Raw genomic sequence first — 15,228 nt, forward strand, 5'->3', positions numbered from 1 at the left:
CCAGAAAACGGCGAGAATCAGCGAGAAATCGTCGTTTAGCATCGAAATAAGCGGATTTCTCTACGAATTTTGATGATTTCGTGCAGATTTCTGCTGTTTTCTTGTTTCCGAGGTCCAAATTGATCTGTTTGGTTTTGGCAGAGAATCTGCGAATTAAAAGACTGTGAAACTACGAATGATCTAGGTAATTGAGAAGATTTCAAAACAATATCTGCCAGTTGGAAAGGTGAGAATGTGAGGATAACAAAAGGATAACAAAAAATTGAAAACGCGGGCAAGCTGTTGTTTTTTTTTAATTTTATTGCTCGACTGGGGCAGCCTCGCCTTCTTCAGACGTCAGATTTGGTTTTTCAGTTTTCTCCGCAACCACGTCTGCTTGAGTAAATTCCCCTTCATCGTCTTCACTGCCAGATTCAATAACTTCTTCCGATCCGGATCTATTTCGTTGTAAATACTTCTGAATTTGTCGATATTGTTTGATTGTGACATCGGTTTCCCTAAAATCTAACCATTCCAAGGTTGTATTAACAGCCATAGCATCCACAAGGGCCTGAAAATAATAAAATCAGTCGTTAATGTCAAGCATGGAAGTACTAACCTTTCCGCCGTCTTCGTCAAACCAATTATTACTAATATCTAATCGTTTTAATGAACTGTTCAAGAGAAGCATTTGTGCAGTCCTCAAAGCCGCGTCATCGACGTACCCGCAAGCAGCCAGGGATAACTCCTTTAGATTTGTTCCTCTGACCAAAGCGCGCAATATTCCCATTGCTCCACCCTCACCTAATGGATTCAGTTTTAAATTTAATTTCTCTAATGAACAGTCCGGTTGTAACAACGCAAAACCTAAACCTTCACATCCTAAACGTCCAATTTTATTATCACAAAGGGTCAGACTACGTAATTTTGGATGCACGGTAAGGATTTTAGCTATACAGAGCGCTCCTTGGTTTTCTATACAACAATGGGAAAAATCCAGCTCTTCAACTGACTCATTTTTAATAAAACCTTGCATGAGGACACGAATATGGGCGTCTTCCAGATTACTTTTGCGTATTTTAAGGATTTTGAGGAATTTCAGGTGGTTGATGGCTTTGCCCAGACGCTGACAGTCTTGAACGGAGACTTTAAACATGTTCCAGTTGAAATTATCCGAAACGTTTTTCATCCCGAATACAAGACTAAACTCTGTAATATTCGTCAGTTTTTTGAAAATTGGTTCGAAACTGATGTGGTCCGTCGGGTAAAACTCCGGAATATCCTCTTCATCCCATTGAAGAGGCGGTTTCCAAGCCTGCAATTGTGTAACCACTAATCTCCGAACGTACGGAGCACATAAAGTCAAAAGTTCATCCATTTGATACTCATCGTTATGCTCGCTTTGGGCATTTTCCAACACCTCTTGCATGTACCGTTCTAGAAACAACCCTTTCCACGTCCATCCGGGAGTTTTTTTCATAACATTTTTCCCAAATTTAGCTTCATACCGCCTTTTCCAGTAAATTTCATCCTTCAAGCAAAACTCTGAGTAACTGATCACGATTTCTTTCAACTACCTCGATAAGTGGAATTACGAATTCTAAAGCCAAATTAACATCTAGAATTTCTAATAAGTAGTCACAATCATGGCAAGGCAATTCATCTAATAATGGTTTGGTAGTGAAATTTGCATTTATAGTTTGCACGCAGAATGTAGTTAGAGCCGGACAATGTTTGTCGTCCCAGTGAAAATTCTCAGAGACAATTTGTCTTGCGCCCTCGCCGATAAGACTCAAACTGTCGGGAGACGCTTCGTACGTCACGAAAGTATTTGGATTAATTTGGTGAGAGATCCTCATTTTTTAGCGAAATTTCAAGACTAACGCACAACACGTTGTAATTTTTGACAACTTACATAAATCTCATGTCAAATCCTTTTCAATCTATGGTGAAACAATGAGTTTATCAAAAAAAACCTGGAAATAAAAAGCAAAAAATTTTTAGCTGTAACGGACATATAAAATGAAAAACCACCTGAAAAATCCCTTCGGCAACTAGGCCACCGAATCCTTTGTTTAAATTTATGTTTGGTTAATAAAAATGCAATAATAATCGCCTGTTTCTTTATTTTCGTGTAATTAGATTGAAGAGTTAATTACGCGAACAAATCCTTGATCAAAAGCACGTGTTATCGAATATTCCAAATCTGTGATTATTAGTTATTAATCATCGGTAATTGTGACCTCAGAGTGTGAATTTCGAGGGGTAGCTTGGAGCTGAAGCCTCCTGGACGCAGCTAAGGTCGATCTGTTTCCGACAACTTCCGACTATGATCGTGAAAATACGTGCGTCCAGTGTAGATCCGGCGTCGCGACGCGTCGACCGTATGATTAAAATGTGTCGTTGATTATCTACTTTGTCACATAGTTAAACAAGTAAACAATTAAAAACTAATCCAACAAACGATCGAAACTCATCTAACTTTAGTGACAAAATGTTGGAAATGATTTATAATACATAATTTTAATATTTTTATATGTTCGTGTTTATTGGAAATATTTTCATATTGATGTATCAAATATTTTGGAACTATTTCAGATATTAATTTAGTTAATGTTCGAACAAAAATATTTTTGACGCTATTTTAAATTCTGTGCCATGTTACCTATTACTGTTTACAAAATGAAATATTTTAAAGTGGTTAAAAATATCGGGTAAATCTTTATTTTGAGTGAAGACCACAGTTTGAAGTTTTTATAGTGCTAAAGGAGAGAAACATTGAGCGAAATCGTTGCTTTTCATGTTTACGGATTAGACAGGTATGCTCGTTCGTAATTGCATTGATTAGAAATCTGTTTGTACAACTGTCTGTGATAATTCCATGAAAAAAGCTTGACCTTTAATTAATCAAATTAAAGTGATAAAAATAAAAAAATCTATAAATGAACGTCCCCACGCGATTTGCGTGTGTCATATCAGAAACAACATCATCACAATTTATCTGTTTTGGGGTTATTAAATATTCCTAAACAAGTACTTTTTTAACTTTAACTTTTATTTTTAAAACACATAAAACTCAACTTTTCCTTCAAAGCTCCATGTTTTAATCATAATAAAAGCTTGTCATTAAGACATTTTATTATCACTTACAACCTGGAAGTTTCTGTGTATATTTTCCCACAAACTAAATTTTTTACAATTTGTTAGACAACCCGGGAAAGATTTGAAATATTTTCTGCTTAATATTAGCTTGGAATAATATACAAGAATATGCATACATCATAACAATGACTTACCAGTGTGTGCTAAAAATATTAGGACAGACATTATCAAGAAGCCGATATAACAAATTGCGGAAGGTTTTAAGTAATTTATATCAAAAAACTTCTAATCCGTCCGTTAGATTTTAACTAAAGATAACAATATGTTGAGAAGCAAAAAATCGCTGTCGTTTAATAACGTCCAAAGTTACAAGAGTCGTTTGAAGTTTTTTAATTTGCGACTATTGATCGGAGTGAGCACTTCCTGATTTTTATTGAAGTTGCTAGTCTTGAGGTCAGGTCATTGCATCTTTAAAATGAGATATATTATGTAATAAATGATATGAATATACAAAATATGCCGTTTCGATCTTTTCTGTTCGATTGCACCTATAAATTCCTTGATTTTCCCCGACAGATGCACGGATTGTTCAATTCTTATTCGATGTAAGAGTGTTTGAATTAGCCGTACCAAAATTCTTGATCCTGGCGTTAAAACTAGTGAGCACAGGCTTTAAGAAACAAATTTCAGTAATAAATTTTTCACAATCACACCAGTTTAAAAGTTGCTCCTCTTAAGTGTTTAGAATTTATAAAATGTCATTTACCTCTATTTCCCTGTTTAGATTAATGCTCGAAAGGAAGGAAAACGACTCTGCACATCGCTTCTTTCCATCCAGAACGAATTAAATTTCCTTTTGAAGTTTTAATTTCTCCCTTGAAATTACATAACGTTTGTTCTATGTAAGAAAAGTCGCTGCTTTAAATTCACCTTATTTCGACAGTGATTATACAGAGTGAACACGAATAAATATTAAAGGTTTTAACTATAGTATCAGCTAGCACTGTAGAACAAAATTTGACCAAAATTATATTCATCTGTTTTTTAGTTGCATTTTGACTTTCTTTTAAACAATACAAATGTGATTTGTGTAGGTTGTCTCTAAGAAAAATATCGTCATTTGTTTCTGTCTCTTAAAAATGAACACGCAAAAGAAAAGCGTTGAAATCAGTTGAAAAAAAAAACAATAAATTTGACAATAAAAATATAGTTTTATGGTCTAACTTAGAACAGAAAATAATTAAAAAAAATCAAATTTGAGTAAGAAAAACAAGAAATCGTACCTTTTTCGTGCTGATAAAGCTTCACCCGTCTATGAATGAAATTTAAGAAAGTGTTCAAAGTGACCACTATTATTTTCACGACAACACTGTGCACGTTTCAAAAATCTTTCCAAGTAAAGCGTTTGTGCCCGAACAGCATTTTGCAATGATCTGTTACGGAAACTGGCCAAATTCAACTAAAATAATTTATGAAATGAAGTGATTGAATCGACAAAAAACATTATGAGTTTTCTTTTTTACGTGGCTGCGGCTTGCCAACTAGTTAGCAAGGTTTACATTTTTTGTCCATGATACGAGGGATAGTCATACAAACTGATCAGTTTCCAAAGTTATTATTCGAAACTGAGCTCGAATTTTAGAAAACCGCTAAGGAAAAATTTGTTTGTTTTAACAAGATCTAGCACCAGTTTAATTAACTCTTACTAAAACTTGCTTAATGTACTCATTTCTGTAACGCCCTGTACATATTTACCCCGTCGTCTTGTGCCCACTTTTTAGTTCACCGTGAGAAGAAAAAAATAACGACACTTCGCATGCAAAAAAATACGTCAGGTTTTATGGATAAATAAGAAAAAAGTAACATTATTATTTTTATTGTTACCTACCTAATGTTATAATTCTGCAAAAAAAATCAAAATTCTAATGAGGCAAAGCTCCCTCGGATTACTTTCACTTCACACTTTACATTTTAAAAATTTGGTATTATGAAAAATTAATTTGTTTGTAATAAATAAGACCCTCCAAAGAACTAACTAATGTTTATTTCCACCAAATTTAAATTTGAATTAGAAACAGAATAATGAAAAATTTTCATTTACATTTTAAAATCTCTACCACGATTATTGTTAAACCGATAAAGACATTTTTTGCCACTTGTTTATGAGCGTTTTTATTTAATTCTCAACTTTTCGCTGATTTGAACTGATCTTGGAACTGGCCTTTTCCAACAAAAACATTAAACTTTTTTCTCGAAAACGGTTATGTTTTGAACCGCAAAACTCGGCCACCACTTCAAACTCGTTGTGAACTATTTATTTGGGCTTTGTATTTTATTCGGATATCTATTAAGTTGACTTGAATTCCCATTTTATAATGTTAAAGAAGAACTTGTTGGTTTTGTATTATTGGATTATTCTAATGATTGGCATTACATTATTAATTCCAAAACTTTAAATTTCAATGAGCTTTCTAAGACAAAAAGTTACTTCAAAATTAGTTTAATATTTAAGTCATGTGGATAAGTGTAGAAACTTTTGAGTTTGTCAATTACAATAATTATTTGATTTATATCTACTCTATAATTTTCAGATCTTTTCGATCGATTGTAGTTAATAATGTTATTGTTATTGATATTTCTACCAACGGATTACGACCATTATAACGCTAAGAGATCATTAAATTGATCGTTAAAGCCATAAAGGCACTTAAATAAAATCAATATTGGCCGTTTTATGGTAAAAAATAATCTCAATTTCGTTCCAAACTTAAACTTATTATCATACCTCCTTCATGGCTTTTTAATTAAGAATCCAAATGAGTGGATTCTGGAGTAAACAATGATGAATCTTTATAAAAGAAATATTTCAGGCGAGGATATCAATTTATCCTCCCCAGAAATACTTAGTAGCGAACAGCACAATCTTCTCGATTACAATGTATTGGGGGTTTAAACAAGCTTGAGAAAGTTTTAACGGCGCAAAGAGACCACACAACAAATCCCGGGTGTATCAATTTCTTGTTTCCTCACCATTTTATTCCAGTCTATTGTCATATTGATTTTTCTTTTAAATTAAGGTTGCCTTACAATTCCATTCCTTACTTTCAGAACAAAGATCCTTTTCTTGAAAGGAATGCGCTTTCTAAAGACTCTCGTTGAATAGTTAGTGTTGATTATGATGGAAGAAGTCGCAACTTCTGCGTAATAAGACACTTAGATGAATTGAAGTATTGCTTAACCGATGAATGATGAGGATAAATAGACAGTTTCATCGTTGAAACATTCCGGTCACATTGTTATGTTTGACGTTATGAAGATGGATTCGGTCTATTTGTGTTAAAAAATTAGCACTTTGAATGTTGGTAAATTTTGCTGAAGCAGCGCACATTGAACAATGGGGTGAGGTGTGGTTCGCGCAATCAGAATTCGGTCAATGATGTGGTTGCTGTTGCACAGAAGTGGTTTAGAGTGGGAAAAATGTAATCGAAAATTAACAAGCTTTGCACAGCGTGTTGAACAAATACCAAATGTTAAATTTGCTTCCTGATTTGCCTTTTATTCGAGCTATTGAGTACATTTAGCGGCGGTAATAACCGGAAAATGTACCGAGTTTTCGAAAAATTAACAATCAATTCTTCTGAATTAAAAAGTTAAAAATTTAAAAGCACTAAGAGAAATTACGTTGTTTCTGTACCAATTAAATTTGTTTTTCAGTTGAGTCTAACTTGTTGATTTAATGGTAATGTGACTTACAAAGAGCCAAATCATTTAGAAACCACAGGATATAAATAATTCGGTTTTTAAAATTTGAAAGGATTTTTCAGAATTCTTTAATAAAATACCATTAGTTTTGGTGATTTTTAGTGACCTTTTAGAAATCCCCCAGAATTCTATAGCAAATAACAATGAATATAATATAATATTAGCTAAAATATAAATTTATTTTCAATCAGTAAGTTCGTTATTATGCTCGATTATTATTATTTCAAGAAGATAGCATCTCTTGAATACCATACTTAACTGCACGTAATGATTATTTACAACAAAACAGATCTATTTATACCCATAACGTCCAGTATCGGGGAATGAAGGGATAAGATTTACTTTGTTGTCATTCATCGAGTTTCGCTTAGGCGTTATTGTATGTAATTGATTTTGTTTCTGTTTTACGACTCGCTTCACCCTCGAACAAGTTCAAATAAATTTTATAACGCTAATATCATTTACTGACCTAGTCGTTGTTTTGTTCTCCTTACAAGAGGCAATTTTCCTGAAATAACGAGTTCACCCCAAATAAAACGGGCGAAATTGGAAGGGTTGACTCTCATCTTATCCCCCCAAAGAAATTTCAATATTTCTTCGAGGATACGATGTGAAAATTAGATACCCGACTAATAATGTGATTGTGCTCGAGTTTAATTACTTTTTTATTGTTTGTTTGGTTTCTTTTGAAGAACATAAACACTAAAATTACGAATAACACATCTCGGAGTAATTTTTCCATTATTACTATTGGAAACATAAAGTGTGGCGGTGTTTACAGCAACGGTAACAGGTTATAGTTATGGAAAGATAAATTTCCGTACAAATTAAATCTAATTTTCAGGTTTAAAAACTATAATTTAAGTATGACCAGCCTGATTAATATTTACACGATATACTATTGAAATTTATGATCTGTGCAGGAAGTGGTAATGTGATTATTTATCTAGCAATCAATCATTCCAGTTTACTGCAATAGTTTATGATCCAATAAAGAACTTAACCGATTTGTGAGTATTAAAATTAGAACGATCCTGAAAATGATGCAATTATATCGTTATTGCTATCTAATCTGTACTTGTTGGCATGAAATGTAAATGCATTAAATCAATATTCTTCCCTGCCATATCACCCAGATGACAGTATTTATTATTCATAAAAACAAATATGTAGGTCAAGCTTTTTGAGCTCTAAACGTAAGTAACGAGATCTTAATTAATTTTTCTACTTCTCTGCGTTAGTTTACTTTCAAGACTTATATTTACTCTCTCCTTTCCCAAAGTTTCTTTCATTTTATATTTCAAACGTCCATAACGTAATAAAAATAATTAGTTTATACTTTATCGCTTCCGTTTCATAATTAGCTTCACATTTATTTGTAGATGGAAGCTTTGTGGCAACTTCACGGTCATCTAGCAACAAACTGTACTGATGCTGGCTAATTACATCAATGGGTGGAAACATGTGAAGGACTATAGGAAATTGAATTGGTTTGTCCCAACGCTGCACCCATCAAGAAATGGGTTGCGGCCACAGCAAAATCAACATTTATCCTAGGAAGTCTAGAAATAAAAATAATAGCAAAAAATCAGGTGAGGTCGAAGAATTTTTCGTTAGTTAATTTATCAAATTTCCTGCCTTTCCACAGGAAGCCGATATTAATACAACCAACTTAAAAATTTAGTTTCAAACTTATAACTCAGTTTAATATTGTAATTAATATTCCAAACAGTATTAAAACTGAGATTCATCCTAAAATTGACTAATGGTTCACAAAAAGCATTGTTAGAATGATATCGATTATGCCTTCCTAATTTTAGCCCTAATGTAGCCCTTAGTATAGATGAGGGTGAACGTCAAGTTTCATGCTTGTTTGAATTTTCCACTAAATAACACAATGCGAGTACTGTGCTATAAGTCCGGTTTTCACTCTGATAACATTAGAACGGGTCATTAACATTATTTAAAGAAAGTACAAATTTTAGTTTGAAGATACGTACGTTTTGCAGAAATCTAACTAAAAAAATAAATAATAATAATAAGTTGTTTTTCTTTCTATTTATAGTCAGGAATGTCAGTTTTATTCTTAAAAAGACGCTAACAGAAATGTACATAATGTCTGTCTATTTTAAAGCAATCGATTTCAAACGTAAAAATAGAATTTAGTGTGCATTTATTTTATTTGTCGACTTAAAATAGTAAGATCGTAAAAGGCGTGTAGGATTTTCATTAAATGTATCGATATCTGGTCGAGTTTCATAGAAGTTGCATTTCGCTTCCGCAGAAAATAAAGAGCTGCCTGCGTTAGTTTACTTTAGTATCTTCTTCTTTAGATCTTTAAAATTCCGCTCTACTCTGCGATCATTCATAAAGAATATAAAAATAAGAGTGTCCTTCCTTTCCAGCAACTCTTGAAAAAGCCGAATCGGAAGAAGAAGATGGAGTAGAGAACGAAATCGAGAATAACGAAGGCATTGAAGACTGTGAAGCAAAAAAAACAATCAAGGTGAAGCCATTTGGTGGACCTCTCTTAGCACAAACGTAATAAACTGTTTTTATTCCTAACCCTAGACCTGATTCGTAACACTTTTCAGCGAAATTTCCACCAGCCAACAAGACTTTTTCAAGATGTTGGATGAAAAAATTCAAAATGTAAGTATACGTTTTGTATGCTATTTTTTCCATGGATAGTTATCGAACGAGTGTAAAGCCCCTATATTCAGAAAACCAATACAATAAAATTACGATTGCAACAAAGCTTTATATTACGTGATGCTCCCTAAGTGCTGTGAGCGGAGCTAAGTTACCGATAAACAACTTCTTGTAACATCTCGGCACTTAAGGTTTCTGCCGATTCCCAGATATTGTTAAATAAGTTGAAAATTTAAAGAGCGGGCAAGAACGCAATTGATTAATCGTTTTTAAACTTAAAAAATCTAAAAATAGGCTATTTAAAATACTTCAAATTACTGGCTTCTACATCACACCTTACTTTGAGTGTTGTTAATTTTCCATCATTCATATCATCGGGTTGTTGCTCCTCTCAATCTTCGATTTTGTTATTATAGAAGAATATAATTAATTTGAGGCTTTAATTTTCACTATTCTCGAAAACTGTTGAGTAAATAAACGAAACATAATTAGACATTATTGAAAAAACAATGTTGTGTTAAAAAGTCAGAGCAATGCAAATTCTACGGAAAGATAATTAGTTTTCATAGCACGACGAACTTTAAACGAGAATCTTGTTAAAAAGTTTTTGAATTTGTTGAATATTTTATGTTGTATAACATGTTTGTTGTCTTGTGTTTCGCTGCTTTCCGCTTCAGTAATGCAAATTATTATAATCACAAAGAACACCGCAAAATTTAAAAGTATATTTACAAATTAAAATAAAATTCGCGCTTCACTAATTAGTAATTAGGGACCTTTTACAATCTCCAAGTTTCTAAATGAAAAAGATTCATTTATTTTGTTTTTTTCTATATTTAAATTAAATTTCTAAAATTTGTAATATTAACTCTACCATTTTGTTAAACTTCTTAAAATTTTATAGTTGTAGCACTAAAGTTACCAAAATTAGAAATTTAAGTGAAGGATGTCTGAAATATTTGCTGTCTTCAAAATAAAAATTTCTAAAAATTTGCATCTTTCCTTCTACGATTTTACAATTTGGTGGAGTTAATATACGACTCAGAAATAGTAACTTTTCCAAATTTCATAGCTATAGCACTAAAATTACCAAAATTACAAATTTTAGAGTCAAATCTCAACAATTTTTGCTGCCTCTTTAAAATTAAAATTTCTAAATTTAGATCCACATTTTTGTAATTTGGTAGAGTTAATATAGGACTCAAAAATAGTAACTTTTCCAAATTTCATAGCTATAGTACTAAAATTACCAAAATTACAAATTTTAGAGAAATCTCAATCATTTTTGCTGCCTCTTTAAGATTAAAATTTCTAAAATTAGTTCCACATTTTTGTAATTTGATAGGGATAATAGACGACTCAGAAATAGTAACTTTTCCAAATTTCATAGCTATAGCACTAAAATTACCAAAATTACAAATTTTAGTGTCAAATCCCAACAATTTTTGTTGCCTCTTTAAAATTAAAATTTCTAAAATTAGTTCCATATTTTTGTAATTTGGTAGGGTCAATAGACGACTTAAAAGTACTTCCCCAAGTTTTATAGTTGTAGCACTAAATTTACCAAAATTACACATTTTTGAGTAACCATTTCAGAGGCTTGATCGATCAAGAAGATTTAGTTTTTAATATTAATACAGCATTGTGGACCTCCGCTGAGATCCAATATGAAAGCGCACGTGATGATAGAATCCCAGAAATGAGTTTTCTTGTAATAATACAATATAAGCGAATGCTGAAATACATAAAAAAATGTAAAAATAATATTAATAAACTGATCCGTAAGAAATTACCATACTGAAAACCTTTTCATATTTAATTATTTCCATCAAAATTTCGTTCCAAAAGCTTGTCAGAATCCTAAATTCGATTCTCTGGATTCCTTTCAGTAATTAGATTGTCAGGATTCCTAATCCGGGATTTTTTGCAATTTCTTTGACCCTAGAATTCCTCAAGTTCCTTAGATTCTTGCAAATTTTAATTCAATTCCCTCGGCTGTTGAATACTTAAAATTCCTCCGATTTTTTCGATTCTACCCCAGTGAAATCAAATTGAAAGAGCACGTGCTGAATAAAACCGGAAAATGAAACTTCTTATAATAATACAATCAGTGGTTATAAAACTCACGAAGAAATCTCGTAATAATATTAAAAACTCTCGATACGTACGAAATTAGCATCCTGAGAATTGTTTCTCAGTTATTTCCAAAAGTTTATTTCATGGTGTTGTTAATCTAGCCTAATGAATTAACAAACATCCCTTGTCTTCACCGATTTTATTTGAATTTAAGGGTCCGGATTACAACTCCGAGAGCGAATCTGAAAAAGTAGCAGAGGCAGCTCGATTAAGTGCGCTTTTGAAAGACTGGGAGACAGCGAGTGCGGGATCTAGATCCCTCCCAGCCACCCCAAAACGCAGACCCAAGCCTCCACTTGCTGAAAAAGGACGCGTGGACGGAATCCGATCCAGTGAAATCAACCGGGATGGATCCAGGCCACCGGAGAGAGGATACGTTACACAGGTATGTTGGAAAATAAATCAATCTTGTGTTACAATAATAAAACATTTTAGTTAATATGACATTCAAATTAAAATGTTGCCAACATGGGACACAATTAATTAAAGCTAATTAGATTAACTATAAAATTGGAATTTAATTGGCCTAGTTTCTCTTTGTTTTATAATTAAATTAACATGTAAAGTTATGTAATATAACTAATTTGGTCTCTGTCGATGTGGGCACAGTTTTGCAAAAATTTCCGATGGGCTATTACTCCACCATACCCTAAGAAAGTTTAATAACCCGTCTAAATTACAAATATACGAACACGCAAATGTGTTGGGTTTTATGAGCCGTTTAGAATTTCATTGTTGGCCAAGTTTATTAGCTCCAAACCTTGTTCAATTTATTAGAATAGGTGTTAAAATTTCTAACTTTAATGAGCCTTTCATTTATGAGGTGTGAACATTTCATTTGCTCTTAGTTGACTAATTAATTAATTATCTTTTTCAATTTGCCCCAGTGTATCATAATTTCAGTTCGATTTTCCTGCGACTATTTGCGCCACTGATAACGTGTTGCTAATTTCCGTGTCTGAGCAGGAAGTATTCAGCCAGTACTAAAAGTTCGTCTAAATTCAGAGCTGATTCTTTTATTTAACAACTCTAAATATTTAAATGGGTTTGTGTATTTGTCTACTAAGTAGGTTCTTTAAAGTTTCTTGTAATAACAATTTCCTGAAAGTTTTTTAATTTATCGCCTACAATAATTTCTGTTTTAAATTAAAATTTTTCCTTTTACTTTCTCAAAGCCGATTACTTTGCAACTCAGAAATAACTAATTTGTGCACAATTACTGATTAGTCAAGCTGTTTGTAATTCCACCAAGCTTGGCTTTCAACGTGATTCGTTAATAATAAAACGTTCCGAAGGTTCTTGTTTAATTTAAAGGGATAATAATTTGAGATATCCTTTTGGCGGTGCGATGTTGACGTTGCAAGCATAAACGGTTTTCGCAGTAATAACATTACATAAATAGTTAAAGGGTATTTTCGCAGTTGTGTTATTAGAATTGATCCCAAATTTTCCTTACTTTCAGAACAAAAAAAGTTCTTATTTTCTTCCAATTATTTATTTATTAATCAACTCCTGACAATTATCGGAGCTCAAAACAGCAGTTTAAATCCGAATAGATTAACACATGTCACAAACTAATTTCTCGTTTCATTATACAAGAAATATTGATCTGATGTGCTTAAACTTCAGTTGGCAGCCGAAACTTACTATTCAGTCCGCTCATTGTCATTCCCACCTAAATGTGAGAATGCTTTTATCACTCTTCGATTGTGTACAATCAGATCGTGAACCAGTGACAGCAAGCTAAACTAAAAATCTTTATTCTTTTAGTCAGAACTAAGCATCGTTTTTGTTAGAAATAATCTTTCGATGTTATTTTCAACGAAGTTTTTTGTCTGAGCAAAAAATTGAATCAAGAGCCGGCGAATTGCCTTCAAATTAAATAATAAATTTTACTATTGGATCATGAGAAAGGACCGGCTTTATTAGAGTTATAAAAGGAGAGAGATCAAAGGTTAAAACGGAAGTGGGGCGAAGCGTATCGCATGTTCTTGTTAAAAGCTCACCACCAATTCAATTTTTGTGTTTAATAGTTTTAACAATGTTGTTTTTTGCAGATACCACAAAGTGTGATTCATCAATCGTACGGCGTTACGCAAGTAGCATACAGACCCGTCAACTACTCCACCCCCAGTTATATCCCCCAAAATCCGCCTCATCCCATAAGTTATCCATCCGCAGCGATGCAATACCAAGCCATCAGCCCAATGTACACAAGTCAATCCACATATCAACCGCCACCACGACAATACCCCAGTTATAATCAACACGGAAGTCCTATCAAGACTTACGGAAATAATTCGCCAAAACATATTCCTTACGAACAACCAGTATATAGTCCTAGTCATAAATTATATGGTTCGCCGGTGACTGTAGTCAAACCTGTGTATAGTAATGGCGAGTTGCTACAACAACAGTACTATAATCAGATGCAGTATCAACAGTACAAAGAAGCAAGGGATCAAATTCTAGTACAGAATCAGCAGACTCCTGGGTACAGATCGCAGAGGAACTATCAAAGCAGTGTTACCATTCCTATTGTAGTGCAACATCAGCAAAATGAAATGAATGCGCTGCATCGGAAACAATATGAACTTACGTGATCATATCTATAAATTTTATAAATTTGTTGTTTTGTGTACATCTCTAAAGTGCTTAGACTGTTTCTGTTGTAAACAATTTGTTCTGGAAGTAAACTATTGTGGCCAAAATATATTAATCTAACCGCAGTTTGTTAGGAAATGATTTACTTCTTGCAATAAATTCTGTCTATTACAATTTATCTATAGATTTTTATTAGTAATTTAGTACAAAACGGTTGATTTATTACTTAAAATAAAAAGCAAAGCAAAAAGATTTGTTACATTTTGTTATGCAGACAAATAAATTTTATGATGCATCATATAAAAGACATTAAATACAGGGTGTAATAAAAGTTTGTGTAGAATAAAATTAAAAAACCAGTTTAACTAAGAAAAACTTAATCTCTCTAATCTAAACATCAGAAATTTTTATTACATCCTTTTCAAAAATTCGTTAATTGCTAAATGAATAGAATGATTTTTTTTAATTGTTTTAGTCATAATTCATGAAAATAAATTCATTTCAACAACTAGATTTTATCCAAAATAAATATTACTAAATCCCAAGATCTAAATTATACAATAAAATTATAAAAATAAAATCTTACATAAATATAACTCTTTGTTAGATAAACTATAAAAAATGTGATATTGTAGGTTTAGTAAACCATATTTGTGTATAAATGTTTCATGTGAATAGGAAAATTGATTTTTAGTTTAAATGTATCATTGCAATAATGAATTATCATTTTTTCTATGAAATTTAAAGCAGTATTATTACTTAAGATGTTTAGTATCCATATCAATATGGCCAACAAATACTTTACAATAATATCAAATGAAATGTTTATTTATATACTACTGAACAGTATGTTAAATAAATGTAAATAAATTATAACTAGTCACAGGTTAATGATTTATTGATTCATAGGGAATGAAAATATGACAATGCATCATGTGCAGGATACGCAGTTTTGAAATATTTATAGAATCCAAGCTTCAACTTGACCTCCTT

General features: G+C 32.3%; 2 protein-coding genes across 3 annotated transcripts; one reads left to right on the plus strand and one right to left on the minus strand.

The window, feature by feature from the left end:
• Nucleotides 1-298: 298 nt before the first annotated feature.
• LOC148172336 (dynein regulatory complex subunit 5-like) lies at nucleotides 299-1,838 on the minus strand. Its single transcript, XM_088039751.1, has 3 exons — nucleotides 1,557-1,838; nucleotides 599-1,510; nucleotides 299-550 (listed from the first exon to the last, which is right to left on the minus strand). Exons 1-3 carry the CDS (start codon nucleotides 1,836-1,838, stop codon nucleotides 299-301), a joined length of 1,446 nt encoding a protein of 481 aa, XP_087895877.1.
• Nucleotides 1,839-2,338: 500 nt separating this feature from the next.
• On the plus strand, nucleotides 2,339-15,131 carry tow (target of wingless repressor). 2 transcript variants are annotated; one of them, XM_088038744.1, is made up of 6 exons: nucleotides 2,339-2,798; nucleotides 8,226-8,435; nucleotides 9,249-9,384; nucleotides 9,453-9,495; nucleotides 11,786-12,016; nucleotides 13,689-15,131. In XM_088038744.1, exons 2-6 carry the CDS (start codon nucleotides 8,363-8,365, stop codon nucleotides 14,232-14,234), a joined length of 1,029 nt encoding a protein of 342 aa, XP_087894870.1. In that variant the 5' UTR covers nucleotides 2,339-2,798; nucleotides 8,226-8,362; the 3' UTR covers nucleotides 14,235-15,131. The 2 variants fall into 2 exon arrangements, with proteins under 2 accessions (XP_087894870.1, XP_087894869.1); XM_088038743.1 differs by having other exon boundaries at nucleotides 9,438-9,495; nucleotides 13,689-15,128.
• The last annotated feature ends 97 nt before the right edge of the window (nucleotides 15,132-15,228 follow it).

The sequence above is a fragment of the Gnatocerus cornutus genome, chromosome 6, assembly GCF_029298725.1.
Source record: "Gnatocerus cornutus isolate USDA-ARS CGAHR chromosome 6, icGnaCorn1.1, whole genome shotgun sequence".
Lineage (NCBI taxonomy): Eukaryota > Metazoa > Arthropoda > Insecta > Coleoptera > Tenebrionidae > Gnatocerus > Gnatocerus cornutus.

Bases quoted from the DNA above. Each gene is read 5' to 3' on its own strand.
- LOC148172336 (XM_088039751.1), bottom strand. From the start codon at position 1,838: ATGAGGATCTCTCACCAAATTAATCCAAATACTTTCGTGACGTACGAA. The intron at 1,511-1,556 runs GTAGTTGAAAGA...TTTTGCTTGAAG, and splicing joins TCGTAATTCCACTTATCGAG to GATGAAATTTACTGGAAAAG. The intron at 551-598 runs GTTAGTACTTCC...TATTATTTTCAG, and splicing joins TTGACGAAGACGGCGGAAAG to GCCCTTGTGGATGCTATGGC.
- tow (XM_088038743.1), top strand. From the start codon at position 8,363: ATGGGTTGCGGCCACAGCAAAATCAACATTTATCCTAGGAAGTCTAGA. The intron at 8,436-9,248 runs GTGAGGTCGAAG...CTTCCTTTCCAG, and splicing joins AAATAATAGCAAAAAATCAG to CAACTCTTGAAAAAGCCGAA. The intron at 9,496-11,785 runs GTAAGTATACGT...TTTGAATTTAAG, and splicing joins TGGATGAAAAAATTCAAAAT to GGTCCGGATTACAACTCCGA.